General features: G+C 40.3%; 1 protein-coding gene across 7 annotated transcripts in view; it reads left to right on the top strand.

Moving 5' to 3' along the window:
• The window catches only part of arap1 (ArfGAP with RhoGAP domain, ankyrin repeat and PH domain 1), a 136,859-nt gene that overhangs the window by 55,858 nt on the left and 66,444 nt on the right, over positions 1-14,557 (top strand). For all 7 annotated transcript variants that reach the window (XR_012391120.1, XM_073924133.1, XM_073924131.1 and 4 more), the window contains 2 exons: positions 9,774-9,883; positions 13,990-14,075. Coding sequence is in view for 6 of the 7 variants with exons in the window: in XM_073924133.1 (XP_073780234.1) it covers positions 9,774-9,883; positions 13,990-14,075 (196 nt within the window). In the remaining variant the exon portion in view is untranslated. The remainder of the gene's footprint in view (positions 1-9,773; positions 9,884-13,989; positions 14,076-14,557) is intronic.

Raw genomic sequence — 14,557 nt, 5'->3', positions numbered from 1 at the left:
CCATGTATATTAACCCAGTGGAGCTCCAGACCAACAGTTCTGCTGGAAACATGTAGAGTCGAGCTGCACATGTCAGCCGAGCATCCGCTTCCTCTTCCGTCCACAGTTCCTCCTGCTGGATGTGGTTCTTCTTCTTGGTGGTTTGCTGACATTACTCTGGACACTGCGGCTCTTGAGCGTGACGGCTTGCTGTCTTGGTCACATATCAGACGAGCACCAACACTCTGTCCTCTTCTGAACTGTGATACGTCACTCATGTTGTGTGCATTGCAGTTTATGAAGCTAACCTGTTCTGTTCTCCTCTGCTGATGAACTCGTCACACTCTGCTCTACCGCTGGAGTGAAGATTGAACACCAGCCGCTCACATTTAGCAATCAAACTGTGCTTTTTCTTTTCATGATGCTTCTCTAATTAATGTGTGTAAAATGCTAAGGAAAGCAATACTCGATTAGGTATGTGTTGCTGTTAGGGATGCTCATTTCGGTTAATTTTGCTAACTGACAACCGCCGCTCATTAATCGGTTATTAACGGGTAACTGGTCAGATTACTATCAATTTTATATTAAACAAATTGACGTGTCTATTTTGTGTCTGACACATTAAATATTGCATTTTAAAATACTGATTTATTTTTATATGCTAGCATATTAATAATAGAACAATACGACAGAGCATCTTCACGCACCTGCAGTGTTTAACACAGAAGAACAGAATAAACTAAATAAAATGAATAAATAAATAGGACTGCCCTCAATTATTTTCACTTCAATAATTAATTTATTTTACAAAACAAAAACACTGACTGATTATTTTTAATAACCGGCATAGGCTGTTTTTTTCCAATCATATTTTTGTCTTTCGTCAAATAAAAATAGCAGATTTCCTCAAATCGCTCGCTCCACGGAAAATATGCATTTATTTAATGCCCCGCTGTTATTATTATAATCACAAAACCTTTTACATTTTTAATAGAAATCATTATTTTAAAGATTATGTCTTGATATGGTTTCCTCTCCCTCGCGGCTCAAGTGCGCGCTGCGTGATGAAAAGACAACAACAACGCGCGCATATGTTGACTTTTTGTAAACAGTTGTGTTGTTTAAATATGATATTGCATTAATGTGCATACATGCTTTATAAGCAGAAAAATAAAAGGTAAAGCCTATTTGTTGCATTTATGATGCAGATCCAGGTAGGGATGTAACGGTATCAGAATTTCACGGTTCGGTAATACCTCGGTATGAATGTCACTGTACGGTATTTATTGAATCATTTACAGGAAAAAAAAAACTTTTGAAAATACTCCAAAAAAGTGCCAAAAGTGTCAATGACATACAAATTAGCCATCTATCTGTTAGCTTTGAAACAGGAACTTCAATTTTAATAACAAAAAATTATTAAACCATGTAAAAAAATAAAGTTTCAATTTAGTATTGTTGAAAACTCATCACATTCAACATTTAATCACTCACTCACTTAGATAGAGATGGGTTTTAAGAAAAATTATCATATAATTATAATCTGGTAAAAGCTGGTATCTCTGGGTATTTACAATGTCCCCTGCAACAGAAAAAAACCCTCTCATTTGGGACTGAGGTTTCTGGGACAAGAGAGATATGACTTGGCCCAGGTTGACAGCAGTGGGGTAACGTTGTGCATTGTCTTTCCCCCACTTGAGAAGACAAACCATGAGTGAGATAGAGGTCTCTTTGCGATACAAGTCAATGTCTGCATCAATCTGAACAGTGCTGTGTTTCTGCAGTCCCCATGACTGTTATTAGTCGTATTCCCCAACTTGCAGGCACGTGCACACACACAGGGCTCAACCTGTGCAGTGCACATGCCCTTTTTAGTCTTGGATAGAAAATGCCCTTCCAAAACGATCAAAAGTGCCCCCGCGACGCGACACAACCTCCGTCCAGTCCAGCCCTTCAGTAGGCGCGCGACAACACCTCTCTTGGTATGCGCGCTCAACCCCCCCGGCGCTTTACAATACGCGCGCCACAACACAGCTGATCAGAACGCGCGCGACAGCACCGCTATTCAGCACGCGCGCGGCGACAACACCCGCTTTAGGTTCGATCATTTCCATCTTTTTTTCATCTCCGCTACTAGCAGCACACTCCATTTCCGCATTACTGGATCTGTAGCGACAACAGACCGCAAAGGATTATGGCCACGCCGGGGCTGATGGGAAATGAAGTTTCAGCTACCTCCCGTTCGCTTCATTCGCCTGAGCAAATTTTTTCTGAAGATCTATAGTTTTACCGAGTCATGCGACTTCGGTAATATCGAAAAAATTTAATATTGCGGTATGACGGTATTTACAATACCGTTACATCCCTAGATCCAGGTCAACATCAGCGCTTTTTTTGGCATCAACACGTCTGTTAAACAGCATATTCTTCTTTCATTTTGCTTCTTTGGCAAATGTGTCTGTAGGCACGGGTTATACGTTATCGTCCCGCAAGTTAAATATGTCTTGCAGTTGAACAAGGGCCCGAAAATAAGGCGCAAGGAAAACAAGGAAAACAGAAGAGAAGAAGTGCGGTCCTCTTATGAAACAACTGAATCAGCTGGGTATCGATTGTGCAAAAGTGTTGCTGTCCGTGTTGTTACAATTGTAATATTTAATACTATTGTGATATTCAAGATTTGTACATTCATACAGCTCTGGATAACTTAAAACAGCGATTAGACCTTCAGAGCGGTGTTAATGAGTCCTGAAGTAAAGTGAAACGGCTATAAACTCCAGCAAGATAGAGTGATTATATGCAGAGTCAAACTTTATCTATAAATAAAGTATAACTATAGAAACTGTGTTCATCTTAACTGAAAGCTTCTGCGTGTTTGCTGACTTCACGCATCGCGCACCTGTCAGTCAGTCAGCACGTAACGCCCAAGGGTTAGACAGATAGCGCACAGCACTATACGGTTACAGAAAAGTTTGTGCTGTTATAATCCACTTACCTTTTAATACGTTTGGATGCGATTATAATCCGCTATTAAAAACAACAACAATAACTGAATGTTTTGAATGGGTAATGTAGCCGTGGCGGGATGCATTTTGGTCCCCGCCATGGAAGAATGAATGTAGCGGAAACCAAGCTCTTTAAAAGTTCTCTGTAGTTGTCTTGACAACACAAACTGCTGCTCTGGGATGAGCCGCGTGCAAAAGATGCCCCTCTTAATGCAAAGGCGCATTCAATCAGCCCCTTATGCAGCTAAACTAAAAATATATAAAATAATAATTTTAATCGTTTAACTGGTCACCAACACACCCTTTCTGTTAACGGTTAATCGATTATTTTGAGCATCCCTAGTTGCTGTGATATTTCAGTCAATCACTCACATTTTAAAGATTTTTTATGAGTAGCTTTTTCTCAGGTTAAAGCATTAAAATGAGGACTGAATCTTTCATCCGTGATCCGTCACACTAGCAGAAAGGTGTATTTGCTTCTCTCTTTGTCAATGCTGGCAGGATGAAGTGGTTTCTGTTTTCACAATGACACAGGAGCAGTGAAACTGTAGTCATCTCAGTCAGTCTCTGATCTATATATGGAGGTGCATATGGAAGCTGATGGTCATGAGGGAAAACCAGTGCTGTTTCATGCATGGATGAATCCTGTTTTACCACTTTTACAAGGTGTCTGCAGGATGCAGAGGTCGCGTTAACCGAATATTTTCCATCATTGACTGATTTTTTTTTAGCAGTGATGGAAAAATCTGAAGGTGATCCGTCATTTTGACGGGTTATGCTGAGGGGGATCAATTGTAATTTGTAGCTAACTGTAATTCCCACTCCTGTCCAGCTGATGGCGATTGCCTTGGTTTTGTCTCCTCCTTGTCACCGCTGCGTACAGTTGCAAAACGTCACAGCAGCTAAGTGTGAGAAGATCCTTTAAACGGCCAAATAGTTGTGATATTAATAATAAAGGTGGAAAAAAGAGGAAGTGATGCAGTGGACGATGAAGAACAAACAGACCAAAATACGATCCAACCAAGCGGCAGCTAGCAAGAAGGTCAGGTTTAATAATAATAATAATTCATTTTATTTGTAAATGGCGCCTTTCTAGACACCCAAGGTCGCCTTACAATAAGCATCAGCAGACATGCTAAACAGATTAAACATTACTAAAAACAATCATTGACCAAACGGGTTAAAACACAATAGCGAATATAAAAGAACACAATAAAAACATGATAAAAACATTGTTAAGTAAAAGCCTGCTTAAAAATATGGGTCTTTAGACGGGATTTAAAAGTGTGAAGACTATCACTGCTCATAAGATCTACTGGAAGCGAGTTCCATAGCCGAGGAGCCATAGAGCTGAAGGATCTGTCTCCCATTGTGCTCAATCGAGTGCGAGGTGGTGCCAGGGTGAAGTTGTTGGCTGATCTAAGGGTACGAGAAGGGGTAGAGATATGGAGACATTCAGTGAGATATTGAGGAGCGAGATTATGAAGTGCCTTGAAAGTTAGAAGTAATATTTTAAAATCAATTCAATACTTTACTGAAGCCAGTGAGGCTGATAGAGGAGTGGTGTGACATGCTCGTGAGATGGGGTCCTAGAGATGACACGAGCTGCATGGTTCTGAACCAGTTGGAGTTTATGGAGAAGTTTGGAAGGAAGTCCAGAAAGAAGTGCATTACAGTAGTCTAGACGTGAAGTAACTAATGCGTGGATGAGAGTTGCTGTGTTATTGGTTGTGTGAGAAGGGCGGAGACGAGTGATTTTACGCAGGTGGAAATATGCAGAACGTGTAATATTATTAATGTGACCTTCAAATGAGAGTGTGCTATCCAAGATGACACCCAAACTCTTTACCTGCACAGAGGGAAAAAATTGTGCTGTTATCAATGTCTATAGTGAAATGATCAGCTTTATCCAAAACACTTTTAGTGCCGATGAGAAGGGCTTCAGTTTTGTCGCTGTTTAATTTAAAAAAGTAAGCTGAAAGCCAGATTTTTATTTCAGCTAAACATCTGCTCAAAGCAGGAGGAGGAAAAGAACAGGTGGGCTTGGGGGACAGGTAGAGTTGAGTGTCGTCAGCATAACAGTGAAATTGTATGTTGTATTTTCTGAAAATGGGACCAAGAGGCAGGAGATATATGATAAACAGGAGTGGACCCAGTACAGAACCCTGAGGGACACCAGTAGTGACAATCTGCGATCTTGACTTAAAATCTTTAATTTGAACAAACTGAGTACGATCTGCAAGATATGACTTCAACCAGGTTTATTGTTTTTCCTGTTGACGTTCTTGTGCACTACAAAATAATTTATAAATTTTTAGTATTATTTGTTTTTTGCAATCAGTAAACGTTTATTATTATTTGTTTGATTATTTGTGTTATAGGATATGTATGCTGTTTGCATTTCATTCAAAGGTTAAACGCAGTGCCTACACTTTGTGTTTACGTTATAGCCTGCGTTTGCTGTTATATCAGCTCAAATGGTTGTAATACCATGCATCAAGTACCAATGTAATACCAAAAGGTTTTATACGAAGGTATATGAAGAGTGGCGCCAGCTCCAGGCCGAATTCTGGCTCTAATGCTGTAGCGTCAGCTCGCTTACGGCCGTCGCATCTGGCCTGATTGACTCGGGCCGGAATCGGGCAGTGAGTCCACAGGCATCCGAGTAAGGCAGCCGGAGTCTGCGGCAGGTGATAATCTAGCCGGGACTAGCCCGAGTGTATTTTGCTATCTGGGGTGCGTTGGAGTGCAACGTGAGCACTACCGGACTCAGAGGAGTGCCCCCGCAGTCTCCTTTGATGCATTTGATTACGCACAGGCAAGCACCCAGTTCAGGTCGACGCTGGAGGCAGATATGAGTTCAGGCAGATATGAGTTATTGTTCAATTGTCAAATAAATAAATGAATAATTTAGCAAGTTCATTATTAAAATATGAATGAAGTCTGCAAATTAAATAACGATCAATAATAAGTTATGACAAAAATTTTACAACCCTCTCCGTCAAAATGACGGACAATGAGAAAGTGTAACGCGACCTCTGGCAGGATGTATCAGGAAGTTTCAGCTTAAAATACCCATCAGATTACTTATTACACAATGCAGAATATGCACATTTTGAGCTCAAAGAAACCTGTTGCTGTTTCTGTAGCCTGTGTCTTTAAATGCAAATGAGCTTCTTCACCCCACCCTCCACCTACGTGTGTGTGTGTGTGTGTGTGGCTGATTATAGGGAGCTGAACACATCTTAAACTTTTAAAGTTTCTTTGCAAATCTTACATGTGTTACTAAGGACACATGTCAATACATGCCTGTCAATCAATTCGGTGAAAACTGCACTATGGGCCTCAAAATCACTGGGACTTGGATCCTATTTTAACATCAGGATTTAAAAAAGAGACTTGTTGTGTTTCTGTCACTCCAGTATGACTGTAGACACAACACAGTTCTGTCCACACAGCTTACAAACGTAGATTTTGCATCATCGGTGCCCTGTGAATTCTTCACTTCTGAATCTTATCCAGGAGTTTTTGAGGAGTTGGCAAAGGCTTCATTCATGACACAGTATTTAGCAGATGTTTTGTGTTGTGAAACAGACTATAAATGGTGTGTAGTTCCGCTGGTCCGCAGGGGTCGCAGGAAACACTATTGTTTGACCGTCCACAAGGACCTGATCTTTAACACACACGAGGAAATGTGCTTCCAGTCCGATAAACATTAAACATTTAACAAACACTGCACAGATGCTGAAATAAACTTCCTGTGGTCACTGTAGGCTGAATGTGGCCAAATTTACTTGCAGGTTTTTTGTGGCAAAGCATGGTACGTTTGTGATAAGAAGTTTCACAGAAGTGTTCATTTTAGCTTGAACTATACCTTTAGTTACAGAGTGTTTATTTTTTAGGTGAGCTATCCCTTTAATTATATATATATATATCAGGGTTCAACGCTAAGGATTTTTTCTACTGGCCCAATCGGACCAGTGGTTCAGATTTTTACTTGCCCTGCCAATATTTTCACTGGCCCCACCAAAAAAAGTAAATTTCTTAGCCACAAATAAAAAAAATGTGCCAAAATGTTTGTATATATAGAATTTAAATATTTCAAAATTTTTAATAAATGTGTAATGAGCAAAATTAAAAGTGTTTTGAAACAAAACATGGCTAAAGACCTGCCAAACTGATGGCAAACTGTACAAAAGATCACTTATTTTTTTTTAGTCGTGGTGTACCCTCGTATATGTCTGCTTCCAAGATGTTAGAAACAAATGTTTTCCTTTAGCATCATCATTTGATGTCATCGCCATGTTGCTGTCTCTTCACTGTACTGATAACGTGCTCACAACATCCAATCAGATAAGAAGAACTGAGAAGGTAGCATTTGAAGGCTTGAAAATACGAACTGTTTCTCAATTCTAAAACTTTATTTGCACGCAATTGACAAATAGTCACAGGCAAATTAAACTTTAGTAACAAGGAAGCAGTATCTAGTATAACTATCCTGTCTACTGTCCCGAGCATCTCACACGCTGGCCCCGGGCCATCGGGCAGTCCTTATTGTTGAGCCCTGTATATATATATATATATATATATATATATATATATATATATATATATATATATATATATATATATATATATATATATATATATATATATACACACATACAGTTGAAGTCAGAATTATTAGCCCCATTTTGAATTATTATTTTTTTGAATATTTCCTTAATTATGATAAACAGAGCAAGGAAATGTTCACAGTATGTCTGATAATATTTTTTCTTCTAGAGAAAGCAAGAATAAAAGCAGTTTTTAATTTTTTAAAAACCATAAAAGGGACAATATTATTAGCCCCTTTAAGCACATTTTTTTTTCGATAGTCCACATACAAACCATCATTATACAACAACTTGCCTAATTACCCTAACCTGCCTAGTTAACCTTATTAACCTAGTTAAGCCTTTTAATGTCACTTTAAGCTGTGTAGAAGTGTCTTGAAAAAGAACTAGTCTAATATTATTTACTGTCATCATGGCAAAGAGGAAATAAATCAGTTATTAGAGATGAGTTATTAACACTATTATGTGCAGAAATGTGTTGAAAACAAGCTTCTCTCCGTTAAACAGAAATTGGGAAAAAAATTAAACAGGGTGGCAAATAATTCAGGGGGACTAATATTCTGACTTCAACTGTATATACACTGTAAAACCCACCAAAAAACTCAAACCATTTGAAGAAACCGATTGCAACAAACCATTAAAGTTCAAAATCTAATGCTAATCAGTGCTGTGAACTCACTACATTTAAGTAATAGAAGCAGTTTGAGCACAGTAAAACACAATAAATGAAGAGAACTCAAACCAACTGAGTGCTGTAAAACCCAATATGTTAAGGCAACTCAAACAGTTTGAGGAAACCGATTACTACAAACATTTGAGTTAAAAAAAATCTATATGAGTGCTGTGAACTTACTCCATTTAAGCTGAAGTAATGAGTAGGCCCACATGGAATCTGTGCACACTGATTTTTGCAGATTTTTAGCCCATCCTTAATTCTGATTATTTACTTGAGTATACGTGTTTAAATCTATTTTTATTCAGTTTTTAAAGTAATGTTCATCTGATTTATGGACAATGCAGTGTGTACAGTAACATTTTCTGTCTTTTAGTAGAGATATTATATGAGAGACTTGCTTTGTTTACCAAATAAAGTGAATCTAATTGGATTTGCATTTTAAACATTAAAAAAAAATTAAAAAGATAATATTTTTATTTCATATATTAAAGTTTATAATAATTCAGCAGAAATCCACAGATTTTTACCAAAATTATCTGCAGAATTACCAAAAAACGTCTGCAGATTCTGTGTGGCCCTAGTAATGAAGTATTTAATGAACTCTCTACCTTCATATATAAAATACTAAAAACTCTCTACCAATATATAAAATAAGTATAATAAACAGTAATAATGAAATTGAAAGGTGATGCAGTGGCTCAGTAGGTAGTGCTGACATCTCGCAGCAAGAAGGTCGCTGGTTGGAGCTTCGGCCGGGTCAGTTGGTGTTTCTGTGTGGAGTTTGCATGTTCTCCCTGCGTTCGCATGGGTTTACTCCAGGTGCTCCGGTTTCCCCCACAGTCCAAACACATGCGTAGTGTATGAGTGTGAATGATTGTGTATGGGTGTTTCCCAGTGATGGGTCGCAGCTGGCAGGGCATCCGCTGCGTAGAACATGTGCTGGATAAGTTGTCGGTTCATTCCGCAGTGGTGACCCTGGATTGATAGGGGGACTAAGCCGACAAGAAAATGAATGAATTAATAAAATTAATAATAATAATTTGACCAATAATCTCTAATAACAGGACCATTCCATAATAAACAGGTGTGCGAACTACCCCTTTAATGACAGAACGTTCACTTTTGCAGGAACTATCCCTTTAATTATACAATGTACAAGTTGTTCCTAAATGATTAAATGTCATTTTTTGCGTGAACTGACCCTTTAATGTGCTCAGTTTGTGTAGCTGTCAGTGTGTGTGTGTGTTCACCTGACTTCTCTCAGCACAGGTGTTTTGGTGGATCTTTATCATAAACCTGTTGTATCAGGTGTTTCTAAACTCTCACAGGCGTGCAGAGACACGACTGAAGACACACACACACACACACACACTTGTCCCGCTCTCTCTCTGTTCAGTCTTGGTCTTCGCTCATGATGAAGAAGCTGTATCGGATGATCAGTGTTGTGCGCAGGTTTTCTTCTGGTACTGATGAATCTTCTGTGTGTGTGTGTGGCTCCAGTGCTCCTGCAGATGATCCAGCAGGTCCGGATCCAGTGCCAGACATTCCTCCGCGGGTCAGACCTGCACACGACAGCCTGAGGAGAGACGCCCCGCCGCCACACAAAAACAGTGAGTTGAACATTCAATGTTAGATTACATCTAAAGGAGACCTATTCTGCCCCCATTACCCATTACTATTACTGTGTGTGTGTGTGTGTGTGTGTGTGTGTGAGTGTGTGTGTGTGTGTGTGTGTGTGTGTGAGTGTGTGTGAGTGTGTGTGAGTGCGTGTGAGTGTGTGTGAGTGTGTGTGTGTGTGAGTGTGTGTGAGTGTGTGTGTGTGTGTGAGTGTGTGTGAGTGTGCGTGTGCGTGCGTGTGAGTGTGTGTGTGTGAGAGAGTGTGTGTGTGTGTGTGTGAGTGTGTGTGTGCGTGTGCGTGTGTGTGTGTGTGTGTGTGTGTGTGTGTGTGTGTGTGTGAGTGAGTTTGAGCTGGGATTAGCACACAGATAATGTTCTCCAGCTCTCTGAAACTGACACTTTCAGGCTTTGATCCTAATTTTGGTGTTTGACTGTCGCTTTAAATGCAAATGAGATTGTGCTCTTTTTCGGAAGAGGGCGGAGCTACAGACTTTTGTGCGTCACCAGCGTGCAAGACAGTAAAGTCTAGATCGGATATGCGGCCGGCCGGAAGTGCGATATGCACATTTATAAAGCAGCATTTTTAAATGACACTGTATAACAATAATTAATATTTTTACAGTACTGTGATGGTTGGGTTTAGGGTTGGGTTGGGGGTAGGCGTTAAAAAATACATTTTATTGGGTAATTTAATAGATAACATAACTAATACTTGGTACAACAACTGTTTTTACATTAGTGTGATGGTTGGGTTTAGGGTTGGGGTGAGGGTAGACGTTAATGAAATACAACAAATGAGAAATTTAATAAATAATAGAAATATATTTTTCGTTAACTTCCGGCCGCAAACGTATCTGCTCTAGCAACAACCGTGCAAGACACGCAGGACAGTACACCGGATGGTTTTGTCACTAAAGTTTAATTTGACTGTGACTGTTTGTCAATTGCGTGCAAATACAGTCAGGGGCGATCACAGCGAACACGGTTTATATGTTGAGGGGCACCTTTTTTGAATTGTTTGCTAACGGCCGTGAGCATTTTGCGCGCTGCTTATGCGCCTTGTGTCTAGGAACAGGTATTGTTGGGGTTTTTTCGATACCGGTGCTAAATCGATACTTTTAAAACGGTACCGGTGCCAAAACGGTGCCTGAACCGATACCTTTTAGACAGAAAATTAATCGACAAAAAAAATAAATAAATAAAAAATAAAAATTATATATATATATCACTATCATTATAATTGAACCATATAAATACTTATAATAAGTTTAAAGTAAACATCAATTCATATTTTATATATTTGAATTGCATTAATATATTTCTTTTGATCATTTGTTTATTAGCATAAATGCAAGATTTGCATTAAACATTACATTAGCTTACCAACCTGTGGAAAGGCTGTCATCAAAATCAGGAGCACCTTTTTTCTGGGTTTGAGGTTTACTACTTTGACATGGACATCAGGGATCTAGTGATTTGCCTTACTCTGAATAAGACAGTAATGTGATTCAGGTGTTTACATGATCTGCTTTATCAATGTTACATTCATGATTCCCAGTTACATGTTACAGCACATAGATCCGTCAACGTCATTGCGTCACCAGCCTTTAAATGTTTCCTCCGCAGTTTGTGTCTGTGGTCGTTTAAGATATTAAAAAATAAATGTTTACGTGGTAGACTCTTGATAGAGTAGTGTCTTAATCATATTAAAATCAGAGAATTGGTGTCCATGTAAACGTAGGCTACTCAGATAATATGTTGGATGATGATACAAGTTGTCAAAGACAGTCCATTCCTCACCTTTAAGTTGATTCCATGAGCCCTCACATGAGCGCGCGCTCCTCACATTTTATAAGTTTGACGTGTTTCTCTCTTACATGCAACTTTTGGAACATCTGCTGTAGGGCTGGGCGATAATTCGATATCGATAATTATCATTATTATAATTACCATTCTTCAATTCTCGCACTGCTCTCCCGACAAAAATGCCTGCAGCACACACACAGCTTTGCTGTATGATCGGCCCTGACAAGATCAAGGATCATGGAAACAAACCAACACAATCTCACGGCAATTCGTAACTTCTTCATTTAGTGGCTAATTCGTATGAATTCGTACGATCTAATTCGTACAATTTAGCACGATTTGCTTATTCCCCAATGACGGTTGGGGTTAGGGGGGGGTTAGGTGCTACGCCTCCTTTTTAAAATCATACCATTTCGTATGACTGAACTCGTACGAATTAGCCACTAAACTGGCAAAACATAAAATACTTACGTTTTCTCGTGAGATCAGGCTGGAAACAAACACATACGAGCCTTCATGAATGGCTACTGCGTGCCGTGGGTCTGTGTCACAAAGCTTGCTTAACTGGCATGCCTTGCCTTCGAAAGCACGTGCTCTCATGAATAATTAAGCAGCCGGCTCTTCTCATAGGATAAGGAAACTCCGCTATGAATAATAATGAGAAACCGACGCGTCATCGTTGCACTTGCAGTACTGCGCTACGTCGCCGATTTTGATCCGCCCCAAAAATCATTTTAAACCCGGAAGCTGAAATCAGCTTACAGAAGCTCAAAATTATCCAGTTCACCCCACAATTAAAGCTGACAGGTGCTAACATTGTCTTAACTGATGCTCAACTCACACAAATCTGTTAATATATATTAAAAAGTTCTCCAGGGTGTCCTGAACCTTTAAAGTGACAGCAGGAGAGGGCGTGTGCTTCAGGACTCACATGAAAATCAAATTTAGCATGCAGGAAGGATAACACACACACACACACACACACACACACTTTATCAACAATACCTGTGCGTTCACTCATCCAGCAATATAGAAAAGTGATGTCAAATTATTCATTTTCTTTTCAGCTTAGTCTCTTTCTAATTTCTGTAATTGAAATAAAATGTTTGCATAGCCTACTGACCAGCGGGAAACTCCTGATCATAGATATATGTGTATGTGTGGATATCTCTGGCTCTGGATGGACAGTCCTCCAGAGTAGAGATCTGCGCGGGACTAAATTTTGCTCCCGCCCGCACCCGCCAGGTTTTAGCCGGAACCCGACCGCTCCCGCTTATATTAAGCACTTGATGTCCCGCTGCCCGACCCGCCCCGTTTTCTATCCGCTGTGCCCGATCCCGCTAAAGAGCGGGGGGAGAAAAAAAATGAAAATCACCCAGTTATACAGTCCAGACAGCCTATAACAAGCTGTCTGTATAAACACACACACGCACAGCACCAAGCACACACACACAGACAAAGCTTTCTCTCTCATTCGCGCGCGCGCGCCCTCTAACACACACTCATAAGCACTAAGCACAAACACAGGCAAAGCTCTCTATCTCTCAATCGCGCGTGCGCACACACACACACACACACACACACACACACACACACACACACACACACACACACACACACACACACTCATTCGCGCGTGCACATACATACACACACACACTGCAACAAACACAGCATCGCGCTATTTCATTTACACACATACATACGCGTGCTCACTCGGGAGCCGGGAGCGATATTGCCAGACAGCCCGCTCCCGTCCCAAATTAAACCCGTTACCGACCGCTCCCGTGATTTATTCGGAAATTTATAGCCGCGCTGTAGAAATCTGGTCGGGTCCCGCGGCGCTGCAGGGAATGCAGACCTCTACTCCAGAGCACATTGGTCCACATTTATATCAAGTGCGATACCCTGTACTAAAATGTCGGCTCTGCTGACGCACTTCTTTCCAATAGACAACAACAGCATAGGGTGTGCATCGAGTGTGTAAATATCTATGAAACAGCAGTAGCATGTAAGCACAGTCTCATTTGCATTTAAAGCGACAGTCATCAAACGCCACAATTAGGATCAAAACGTAAAAGGGTCAGATTCAGAGAACACACACACACACACACACACACACACACACACACACACACACACACACACATACACACACATAAAATCTCCCATTTTGTGTGAAGATGTGTGAATGTGTGTATCCCAGTCTGTTCGATCGTGATCCTGCATTGTATGTTGATGGCGGTGAGTGTGTGTAGTGATGTGTGTGGTTGTGTTCTTGTGCTGTGTGCAGAGTTGGATTCAGAGGACAGTTCAGATGAATATGACGAGCGCAGAGAGTCCTGCAGAGACGCTAAACTCATAGACATGACCAGCAAGGTTTGTGGAGAGCACAACATACACTGCATACACTGATCATCTGTGTGTCTGCCATTCGCTTTCTGTGTGTGTTTGAGTGTCTTTGTGTGTGTGTTTAAGCGTGTGTGTGTGTGTGTGTGCGTGTGCGTGTTTTTTGTGACATATCAGGACACAGATCTGCATAATGACATGGGTATGACATGGGTATTACAAAAAGCAGGTGAAATATGGGGACATTGGTGACGTCCTCATTTCTCAAAATGCTTATAAATCCTACAGGATGAGTTTAATCAGAGAGTAAAGCTGTGTGTGGGTGTTTTTGAATGTGTGTTTGTGTGTGTGTTTATTTGACTGTGCTTGTTTGCATTTTATGCTTGGTTGTGTGCGTTTTTGTGTGCGTTTGTGTCTATTTGTGTGCGTTTGTGTTTGAGTTTGTGCATGTCTGTTTGTTTGTTTGTGTGTGTGTTCGACTGTTTGTGTGTGTGTGTGCGCGTTTGTGTTTC

This window comes from Danio rerio, chromosome 15 (genome assembly GCF_049306965.1).
Source record: "Danio rerio strain Tuebingen ecotype United States chromosome 15, GRCz12tu, whole genome shotgun sequence".
In the NCBI taxonomy this organism is placed as follows: domain Eukaryota; kingdom Metazoa; phylum Chordata; class Actinopteri; order Cypriniformes; family Danionidae; genus Danio; species Danio rerio.
Note: the sequence above shows the minus strand (reverse complement) of the source record. Positions and strands in the feature narration are given on the sequence as shown.